The sequence below is a fragment of the Trematomus bernacchii genome, unplaced genomic scaffold (genome assembly GCF_902827165.1).
Source record: "Trematomus bernacchii unplaced genomic scaffold, fTreBer1.1, whole genome shotgun sequence".
Taxonomy (NCBI): domain Eukaryota; kingdom Metazoa; phylum Chordata; class Actinopteri; order Perciformes; family Nototheniidae; genus Trematomus; species Trematomus bernacchii.
Genome location: NW_022988098.1, coordinates 8,517,851 through 8,529,879, shown reverse-complemented (window position 1 = coordinate 8,529,879; position 12,029 = coordinate 8,517,851). Strand labels below are relative to the sequence as shown.

The 12,029-nt window shown below is 43.5% G+C and overlaps 1 protein-coding gene across 1 annotated transcript; it reads right to left on the bottom strand.

Moving 5' to 3' along the window:
• Positions 1-1,750: 1,750 nt before the first annotated feature.
• LOC117475357 (trace amine-associated receptor 8a-like) lies at positions 1,751-5,200 on the bottom strand. Its single transcript, XM_034121501.1, has 4 exons — positions 5,043-5,200; positions 4,638-4,767; positions 3,095-3,561; positions 1,751-2,009 (listed from the first exon to the last, which is right to left on the bottom strand). Exons 1-4 carry the CDS (start codon positions 5,198-5,200, stop codon positions 1,751-1,753), a joined length of 1,014 nt encoding a protein of 337 aa, XP_033977392.1.
• Between the last annotated feature and the right edge of the window lie 6,829 nt (positions 5,201-12,029).

Genomic DNA, 12,029 nt, shown 5'->3' with positions numbered 1-12,029 from the left:
TGGTAAATATGTGCATCTTACAATATGTTTTTTCTCCATTCCTTTAGCTTTTACATTAACACACACACACACACACACACACACACACACACACACACACACACACACACACACACACACACACACACACACACACACACACACACACACACACACACACACACACACAGCAGAAGCAGCCCTCTACTTGCTACAAACTTAAATATGGAAAGGTTCAACTACGCACACCCCATAACACATCATCTCGGCTCGCGCAGCACGCTCACAGGCATAGATTGCCAATAATTGATTGCGCGCCTTGGAGGTGAAGTGCAGGCATATTGTCATTCAAGAGAGAATACGATGCGTAGTTCTTTTGGAAAACATGTTTTTCTTTTAGCCTATTTACCTCGTTAACGTAAATAATACTCGTTAGATTGACACATGCATTATTTGTGATTAAAATAATGGTTGTTGGTAATGTATTAGCGACCCAATTTCCCTGTATGCATGAGTTCATGGGAGCTCAGACCCTCCTTATGGGAGCTCAGCTCCCATTGGCTCCCGCATAACTCAAACCCTGGCCTGCCCTTTAAGACAAAGGCCGTGGGGAAGTTGAAAAAGATGTGGCTTCAGCTGAATACTTTGCCAGTAATCGAATACATTTTTATTTATTATATTTATTATGTTCAGTAGGTTGTGGAAGTGCGCCCCAAAATATTTGTTGATCTTCTTTATTGGTATTTATTAATTTGCTATTATTTATTTAAATGTAGATATATATGTATAATTTATTTTATTTATATTTGTAATGGTTTGTCAGTTGAATTATACTTAAGGTTCAGGGTAATCAACTGTTAAAAAGATACTGTTCAAAATATTATTATTCTTTTTTTTAAAGTTCAATAAATGGATGTTTTCAAAGTCAATGAATAATCGTATTTAATAATCGTGATATCAATATTGACCAAAATAATCGTGATTATGATTTTTGCCTTAATCGAGCAGCCCTAGCGAGGTCCCGATCATCACTGATTGAAGCTTTAATTCTTATTGTCAGCCTAAATATTATGAATGTTTTTCTACATTTTAATCCCTCATTATTGCAAGAGACAGTACATGTAAATGATCATGGGCAATGGTCAAATAAACATGTGTTAGCACTCAACAAGATTTATTTTTGTTCTTGTTATATTGTATCGTCAGTGTGTTGGAGAACCAAATCTGTTATGTGTCAGTAAAACCTTCTCTCCTTTTTCTCACACACACACACACACACACACACACACACACACACACACACACACACACACAACACACACACACACACACACACACACACACACACACACACACACACACACACACACACACACACACACACACACACACACACACACACACACACACACGACAGCTCTGTCTTTTTGTTTGAAGTTGCACACTCACCTTCTGCCAACGACATACTCAATCAGTCTGTACTGCATATTGTCTACTAAATTAACAATTGAACATATCATTACCAGAATACTGGTCAAACTGAAGTCAACACAGGTAAAAAACTACAACTTCTTCCACACAATGTAATATTTTCCAGTTTTATTTTGTATTCAATTATTTAATATCTTTTAGTTACATATGTTTTACTACATTAAATAATGTCTAATCTTTCTTCAGCCATTACACATTGCATTCTGACTCAGCAACAATAGCAAAAATATGTCCATCTGAACAGAGGTTTTTTAGAATATATCTCAACCCCAGCCCGTCATTACAGTATTTTAGAATCACACGAGTAAGACGTAAGTATCTTAAGGGTAACAATGAGCTTGATAGCTTTTCTAAACCAGGGGTATAACGAGGCATAAATCAATGGGTTCAGACAAGAGTTAAAATACAGCAACCAGAGTACAATGAGTGAGGTTGAACTACTATGTTCAATATCCTCACCTATAAGGGATGGAGTGTAATATGGAAAAAAACATATTAGAAACACAAGGACAACAACACCAAGAGTCCAGAGGCCTGTACTACGAATCTGGTTCAACCTAACCTGGATATGTTTGAGTTAGCCGGTTGGCCCAATCCAAAACATACGCGCTCTCGCTAAACTGTACTACGACGCTGGTTATCAAGTGGATCGCTCAAGCCAGCCGTGTCCTATCTAGTTAGGTGCGCGTTCACATGAAAGGGGTGGTATTTGGAGCATTCGACCAATCTCAAACACGGACAAGCGTACTGACAGCGCAGCGTCATACTTCCTGAATGAAAAGTGAACTTTAATATTTGTCAAATATGAAGAAGTTAAACTTTAAACATCCATGACTTAAACACTTTATCCAGGATAAAAGCCACATAGCTGCACCTGCAAGGTGAATACAGCTGGTAACAGAAAAAGCGTTTGAATGCGTACATTAACAGGTTTATGAAATCACTGCCCCGTCCAAGACACGAGTGGATCTGACTTTAATTAGGAGAATTTGACTCGAGTGTTTCGTCAACTTAATGTGTTGCTACAAATAATACTTCTGCATACAGTATGTGACACTGTGAGTGTTGCACGGCCAGATACGGCTCAAGAAGCTGACTCAAATAAGGAAATATATGATACATTATGATGTGATATGATATGAATGATAATGGGACACATCGACGTCTGCACTCACAGTACCGCGGACTGTACTTAATGTTACTCTGATCCGGTTACTTATGTCGTGGCAGATATTTAAGTAAGCTTTCTTAACGCTAATATTATAATAGTCAGATTGCTCTGAAGATGGGAGGGGATATTCTATTAATTTTCACGTTCACACAGTCAGTTGATTTTGGCCGGCCGTCTTTCCTGCAACGGCAGTTTTTCTGTATTTCCTCTATCCTGTAATATGAATTGATCGCTTTAAACTCCGCACACGGAGCTCTGATTGGTCAGCAGGCGGTGCTTTCACTGAGTTGATCTCTTAGCCTGCCACCTAACCTGCTCCGGAGCAGGTTTGCCGCTCAGCATAAGTTACCATGGAAATCTAGCCTGCTAAAAAGAGAACCAGCGTCGTAGGACCGGAAAGCCCGAGATTTCCCTGAAGTTAGCCAGCTAAGCGAAAATCCAGCTTCGTAGTACAGGCCTCTGGCTGCTTTCATCTCAGATTTCTTAACAGTAACACCAACTGAAAGTTGCATAGTGACAGCGATAACATGAGATCGCATGGCTCGAGCCTGAGACACAGCCACCACAAACACTCTCATATACAGAACTATGATAACAGTAATGGGGGAAATAAAGGTAACGACAAAGTCAACTGCTCCTGTGATATTGTTAAGGACAACTACACACTCTCCATGGCAAGAATTATGTGAATCAGGTTGTCTCAGAAAGTCCTTTAAAATGAGACAATTATAGATAACAGAGCAAATCCAACGAAGACAGATGCAGATTTTTGTTCTGTTCACAGTAACTCTGGTGGTGTAATGTAGAGGGTCACAAATAGCAAAATAACGATCAATGGATATGAGCACCATGTTTCCAACCGTAGAAGAGGTAATGATAAAAGTAATAATACAATACAGAGCACACATCAGAGGCCTGTACTACGAAGCTGGTTCAACATGACCTGGATATGTTTGAGTTAGCCGGTTGGCCCAATCCAAAACATACGTGCTCTCGCTAAACTGTACTACGACGCTGGTTATCAAGTGGATCGCTCAAGCCAGCCGTGTCCTATCTAGTTAGGTGCGCGTTCACATGAAAGGGGTGGTATTTGGAGCATTCGACCAATCTCAAACACGGACAAGCGTACTGACAGCGCAGCGTCATACTTCCTGAATGAAAAGTGAACTTTAATATTAGTCAAATATGAAGAAGTTAAACTTTAAACATCCATGACTTAAACACTTTATCCAGGATAAAAGCCACATAGCTGCACCTGCAAGGTGAATACAGCTGGTAAAAGAAAAAGTGTTTGAATGCGTACATTAACAGGTTTATGATATCACTGCCCCGTCCAAGACACGATCTGACTTTAATTACATTTGACTCTAGTGTTTCATCAACTTAATGTGTTGCTTAAAATAATACTTCTGCATACAGTATGTGACACTGTGAGTGTTGCACGGCCAGATACGGCTCAAGAAGCTGACTCAAATAAGGAAATATATGATACATTATGATGTGATATGATATGAATGATAATGGGACACATCGACGTCTGCACTCACAGTGCCGCGGACTGTACTTAATGTTACTCTGATCCGGTTACTTATGTCGTGGCAGATATTTAAGTAAGCTTTCTTAACGCTAATATTATAATAGTCAGATTGCTCTGAAGATGGGAGGGGATATTCTATTAATTTTCACGTTCACACAGTCAGTTGATTTTGGCCGGCCGTCTTTCCTGCAACGGCAGTTTTTCTGTATTTCCTCTATCCTGTAATATGAATTGATAGCTTTAAACTCCGCACACGGAGCTCTGATTGGTCAGCAGGCGGTGCTTTCACTGAGTTGATCTCTTAGCCTGCCACCTAACCTGCTCCGGAGCAGGTTTGCCGCTCAGCATAAGTTACCATGGAAATCTAGCCTGCTAAAAAGAGAACCAGCGTCGTAGGACCGGAAAGCCCGAGATTTCCCTGAAGTTAGCCGGCTAAGCGAAAATCCAGCTTCGTAGTACAGGCCTCTGGTCACCCAAGTACCAGCAAGCCTCTGTTAAAAGGATTTTAACAGGCATCAAAATGAGGCCCATAAGGAAGTCTGAGACAGCCAGAGAGAGGATGAGGAGGTTAGTGGGGGTGTGGAGCTGCCTGGAAAGGAAGAATATCATCATAAATAAGATCATCAACAATAGCTTGTAACAACAAACAGCAGTAAAACACAAAAAAAGGCATTTGAATGAATATGCATTTGTTGTTGAGTGTCTGCTTTAACTATTTTGCCACACAACGTCAGGTTTGAATATGTTATCATTTAAAACAGAACAACTATTATCTGAAACATTAATTAAAAGGAATGCATGGCTAAATCCTGTTACTTTCCAATCATGAACATATACAAGCTTAAGCTGAAAGTTTGTCTGTGCCTGAAGTGGGAGATAGAGATGATGACCAGCAGGTTGAGAGCTGCAGTGACCAGAGCGATGAAGGACAGCAGGACGTAAGCGAGCAGGACATATGACTGAGCTGGCGTAGGCTTCCTGCAGGATTTGTTGAAGAGTTGTGGAAAGCAGAGTTCATCCATTTGGGAAGTCTCCATCTGCAGAGAGACGTGTTGAGAAGCTGCTGTGTTCTGGCAAAGCTCTCCGTTATGCAGCTGATATATCTCTTCTCATCTGTCCTGCCCCTACTATTACTTTCTCTCTAGCTAAAGGCCCCACACCAGGCCGATATCGGCCGTCTTGCGTTGTTGGGCGAAAACGGGTTCCTTGTCGCCCAAAGTTAATTTGGTGTGTCCCGAACCCTCGGCCGTGACACGCCTTATTTGGCCTTTCACGATCGACACCCGGCCGATTCAACATGTTGAATCGGCCGGGTGTCGGACACAAGCTATCGGGCCAAGAAACCACTCTGATCAGCTGTTCAGCTATCAAATGAGAAGCAAAACGGAAGTGAGGGACGTAAACAAACGATTTAAATGTCCTCTCTTACCTTCCACACATAGCAGGGACATCTCTGATATCGGCGGGAGCGTCCCCGGCTGTCCTCTGCTGAAAGCTCCGTGATTTGTTTGGTCAAGTCCGGTTTTTCATCTCATCGTAAATTTAGCAAGAAGTGGCCATTATTACATTGCTGACTCAATAAACTACACACCCGCCAGAACACTGCGATCATCAGATGCAGGTCTATTAACTGTGATTTCATAGTATGTCTGCACTTTATGTGCTCATTTCATCATGCATGTATTTTTATATTCTAAAACATGTTTTGAACGGCACCCGCTATTTGTTTGTATATCAGTCTGTTCTTCTTCTCTGTCTTCCGGTTGTTGCCTATTTTGAATGACGAATACACACTACCGCCGCCTGCTGGTAAGGAGAGTTATTGCCACTCACGCATGCGCAGTTCGTACGTGCTCGGCTGTAGTAAAGCGGTGTATTTCAGTGCGACACACGGCCAATACGCAGGAGAACTCGTCGATGGATCTGTCGGTGTCGGATGTCGGCGAGTTCTCTGGTGACTGCCTGGTGTGTCAGGGCCTTAAGACTGAAATCCCTAAGCTCTACTTTGTTTTCTGCAGTCATCTTCATCTCAGTCTTCATCACTTCCATGCAACTTATTTTTTTCGTAATTCCCGGCATTGACATCATCTTATTTGATTATGGTGGCCACTTTTTCCTTCTCATCAAGAGTGGTTTTACAGTGTAAAGAATCTTTAAGATTAACATTTTTCGTGAAGTATTGAAACCAAGTGGGCCATGCTGATAAGTTACATTGTGGGAGTGGCTCCTCAGAGTTATGGTCAAAGGGTCAATGAAGCCAACTTGCTTCTAGACAATGGATTAGGTCATTTAGCCTTTTGGGCCTGGTGGTTCCAGGGTTATTTTGAAACAAAAACGACATAAAGGCAAGAGATTGGGAAGGCCAATGAGATTGACTGTTTGTTCGCCTCAAGAAAGTTCTGGCAGCCCCCAGATGACTCAGGAAAGGGACACAGGGTTTCAGAGTGTTCAGCTCAGGAGGAGAGCTGCTGATATCCTGATACTGCCAGGCACTTTGAATGGCTCCCAAACACATCCAAAAGGTTGTCGATGGATAATCATAATTAATAATAATAATAATAATAATCATAATTGCCATCATAATGGGGAACGTGAGGTCTTTGGGGAATAAAATGGACGAGCTCCGCGTGCTGACGAAGACGCAGTGGGAATACCGTGAGTGTAGCATCATGTGTTTTACCGAGACTTGGTTGCACTCGCTCATCCCGGATAATAACACGGCTCTCCCCGGCTTCACGAGTGTTCGGGCGGACAGGGACGTTATTCTGAGCGGTAAAAAGAAAGGAGGAGGGATTGCACTGTATGTGAACGAACGATGGTGTAATCCTGGACATGTTACTGTGAAGGAGCGTTTCTGTAGCCCGGACATTGAACTGCTAGCTGTGGGATTACGTCCATTTTATCTACCTAGAGAACTTTATTCTGTCATCGTAGTTGCTGTCTATATTCCACCGAACGCGGACGCGGAGGTGTCTGGTGACGTCATTCACTCCTCTGTGGCCAAACTCCAAACTCTTCACCCAAATGCATTCATAACAATAACTGGGGATTTTAACCGTGCAAAACTGGACACATCTCTGCCTACATTCACTCAGTATGTGAAATGCCCCACCAGGGGAAATAATACTCTGGATCTTCTATATGCTAATACCAAGAATGCATATTGTGCCACTGCCCTCCCCCCCTGGGCAGATCTGACCACAACCTCGTCTTTTTGGCTCCTAAATATGTCCCTCTGGTGCAGAGGCAGCCTGTATCCACCAGGACTGTGAGGAAATGGCCTCCAGGGGCTAATGAGGCTCTACAGGACTGCTTCGAGACCACTGACTGGGACGTGCTTTGTGTGCCACATGGAGAGGACATCAATAATATGACTGACTGCATCACAGAATACATCAACTTCTGTGAACAAACAATATTACCGGCTAAAACTGTCAACTGTTTCCCCAACAATAAACCCTGGATTACTAGTGACCTGAAAACTCTTTTAAATAAGAAAAAGGAAGCTTTTAAGTCTGGGGACAAATCAATGCTGAAGAGTATCCAGCATCAGCTGAGAGACAATTTGAGGAGGGGCAGAGATTCTTACAGGAAGAAGCTGGAGACTAAGGCCCCGCTCACACGGGACCGTTTGCGTTTATGCACAGTATGCGTATTCAAAAAAGTCTTCCGTTCACATGCATTAGTTTCATTTAACGTGTCTGTTCAAACGAGGCCGCGGGAAACGCTGTAGTACATATGCCGGGACTGTAAGTGGCGCTGTAACTTCCGCCAAAATACACCAAAAGCCGCAAAGAAGAGCAGCCCAGCAGCCCCGCCACAATGTTGCCATGGCTACCCTTCTGTTTAAGCCCCGCGGCCCGCGGTGTATTTACAACGGGGAAGTTAACTGAAAGAAACCAAGAAGCACGTCTCTGTGGAGAGGACGGCTCAGAAAGAGAGATATTCTCTACAAACACCGGGTGAGATGCACCTTTGTCAATATAATGGATCAATGCATGAAATCTGACTCTGTTTATTTTGTTTAAGGAGTATATTGGGCGTTAACAATTCTGGTTTGCCTTTTATAATATTATTTCATTCAAGAACCCCTTGTGCGTTTAATTAACACAGCTATTTTTGATAGTTGCTCCAGCAGTGAGCAGGAGAGGTGGGGAGAGGTGGGGCTATCGCTATTTTTTCAGGAAATATTCGTATAGAGGTGATTACACGGACTCGGTTGACCCCCCAGAGCGTTTCGTTTCCAAATCTATCCACCTTGGGACCCGTTATTGTTTGTGGGGTCAGTTTCTATCGGCCTCGTGTAAATAATAGGGCTATACGCACGCGAAACTATGCAGATACAAGCAGTTTTCTCCTCGTGTAAACGGCGCCTAAGCTCCAGCAGAACAATAGCAGGGATGTATGGGCTGGGATGAAGGCTATCACTGGCTTCAAAGGGAGAGACAGACTGACTGTGGGCACCCTGGAGAGGGCCAACGAGCTGAACACCTTCATCAATAGGTTTAGCTCTCCGCCCGCTGCTGTCTCCTCCACCTCCACTTCTCACCTCACCTCCTCCTCTCTGCCTGGCGTCAACATCCCCCCTCTGCTCACCACCTACACTTCTCACCTCTCCTCCACCACCCAGCCTGGCTTCTGCACCCCCCCTCTGCTCACATTGCCTCAGACCCCCCCCCCCCCCTCTGCTCATCTTGCCTCAGACCCCCCCCCCCCCCCCCCTATCCCCCCTGCCATCAAGCCCCCCCCCCCCCCCGCTTCACTGTGAGCACAGGACAGGTCCAGAGTCAGATGGAAAAACTCCACCAAGGCAAGGCTGCTGGCCCTGATGGTATCAGCCCCAGGGTCCTGAGGACCTGTGCACGCCAGCTGGCTCCTGTTCTCCAGTATATATTCAACCTGAGCCTGCACTTGGAGACCATCCCGGTGCTGTGGAAGACATCATGCGTTGTTCCGGTCCCTAAAAAGACAACTCCTTCTGGGCTCAATGACTATCGCCCTGTAGCACTCACATCTCATGTGATGAAGGTGCTTGAGAGACTGGTCTTGGCCCATCTCAGACCGCAGGTGAGATCATTCCTTGACCCTCTGCAATTTGCCTACCAGCCTCACCTGGGGGTGGACGATGCCATTATTTACCTGCTGCAGCGTGCTCACTCATACCTGAATGGATCGGGTTGCACTGTGAGAATCACCTTTTTTGATTTCTCCAGTGCATTCAACACGATCCAGCCTCGGCTACTGAGTGACAAGCTGCAGGCTATGAGGGTAAACTCGTCCACCATCTCCTGGATTACCAACTACCTCACGGACAGACCACAGTACGTCCGGCTGGGCAGTGTGCTGTCTGATGTGGTGGTTGGTAGTATTGGAGCCCCACAGGGGACTGTGCTGTCTCCTTTCCTGTTCACCTTATACACCTCTGACTTTCTATAGAACTCAGAGTCATGCCACCTGCAGAAGTTTTTGGATGACTCTGCAGTGGTAGGGTGTATAAGGGATGGACGGGGGGAGGAGTACAGAGCGCTGGTGGGTGATTTTGTTGAGTGGACTGGAAGAAATCATCTGCTTTTGAGAGATGGTCATTGATTTCAGGAGGAAGAGGACATCTCCTCCTCTGCCCCTGTGCATTCTGGGAGAGGATGTGGCAGTTGTGGAGGTCTACAAGTACCTGGTGTTGGAGCAGAACACCTCTGCTACGCGCCGTTCGTTGGATGAGGCTGGATCTCTATTAAATTAAGAAAGGAATTGAAAACACCGGAATCAAAGTTATAACAAATTATCTGAGTTTACTTCTGGTAGGAAACCAAACACATATACAAGTTATACAGAGTACTCGAGTACTCCGGGCTTCAGGTTTGTGATGCGGTTTACAGGTAGACAGACCAGCCTTCAGGAAACGAGAAGTACAGACTTCAGGTTTGGGATGCGGTTTACACGTCTCTAGACCTGCCTTCAGCAAACCAGAAGCATTTTTACACTCAAAAACATCAGTATTCATATCTATTTTTGGGGCGGAGATGTGTCGACTCTTCCTTCCCATTTTCCTCCCAAGCGAATCAGAGTTCCGTGAGGAGGAGCTGTGTAAGCTGATCACCTCCCCCAAGTGTCCTGATTGGCTGGATTCACTTCTGGTCGAGTTCAATAGTTCTTCACCAGAATTTGAAATTCCAAAGTCCCCTAAGGTCAAAAGTCAACCTTTATCTTCGATTCGAATCTTAACTCTATTCCTTTCCCATGAGTTCTTCACATAAACCATCCCTTTTCAGACATTTAAACTTTCCTTCACCTATTTAACGATGTGTCTTTAACGACTTAAAAACAACATCTGTTCTTAGGGGTGATAAGGAGCGATGTAATGTTGTCTTTAACGACCTTAATGACGACATCTGGTTTTTAGGGGTGAAACAGGCAAGGTTGGTGTGTGAAACAGAGAATCTCTGGGTCAGTGAGTTTAAAAGTGAGAATACCATTCCTATTCTAAGTGATTATCAAAACCCGTTTGTGATTACCTAAAACAGTTCAAACAATACATGTTCACTAAAATACAATTCAAAATAATACATGTTTACTTCAATACAGTGTAGAATCATATCTTTTTACTTCACTGGGAGTGCACTTAGACAATGGGCTGAACTGGAGGATCAACACTGACGCTGTGTACAAGAAGGGGATGAGCCGACTCTATTTTCTGAGGAAGCTGAGATCCTTCAACGTATGCAGTAAGATGCTGGAGATCTTCTATCAGTCTGTGGTGGCTAGTGCACTCTTCTTTGCTGCGGTCTGCTGGGGGGGCAGCATCAGAGCTGGTGACACCAGCAGGATCAATAAACTGATCAGGAAAGCTGGGTCAGTCATCGGCATCAAGCTGGACCCCTTTGAAGCTGTGGTGGAGAGGAGGACACTGAACAGGCTGTTGTCCATCATGGATAACCCCACCCATCCTCTCCACCTACAGCTGGACAGTCAACGGAGCTCCTTCTCCAACAGAATGCTGCAGCTCCCCTGCCACAAGGACAGATACTGGAAAACATTCCTGCCCACTGCAATAACACTGTACAATAAATCACCTCTGGCTGGAAGAGAACTCTCTGCTCCATAGTTTCTCTAGAAATAAAACCACGTTGTACATTTTACTCACACATAATCTGTTTCATATTTAATACTCCATAATTCCATATATTTTGAATATATATATTTGTATATATATATATAATATCTGTATGTATATTTTCTATTTTGTATTTTGACATGTATATTTTATATTTTATTTTATTTTATTTCTATTCTTGTATATTTTGTTTTATTGTAAAATGCCTTTTATGCTGCTGTAACAAAAACAATTTCCCAATTTGGGATCAATAAAGTACGATCTATCTATCTATCTATAATGAAAAGTTGGAAGATTATAGGGAAGCTTTACCCATATCCCAATATCACAGCGCCAGGTATGGATGAGATTTGCCGAGTAATATTAAAGGCTCTAGACATTGTTCAGGTTTCTGGCAGACATGTCTCTTCAATCTTGAGTGATGGTCAAGGGCTAACTCCTCTTCATATCAAGGTATCATGTTATTCAACCACCCAGGAAAAGCTTATGCCAAGGTACTCAAAGGAAGATCTGACCAATTGTATTGAACATCTTGCTGTCGTGCTTAGCTGTCCCCCTTTGTTAGAAGCATCCTTATACTTCCTGTACATAGTAAAACCATTTCCTGAAAGGATTAATAAAAGGGTGTCAGAGGCCTCAGTGTGGTGAGACAAGGAATTCCTAACTTTTCACAAGGAATTCAAAACTTATGGTAAATATGTGGATCTTAAAATGTGTTTTTTCTCCATTCCTTTAGCTTT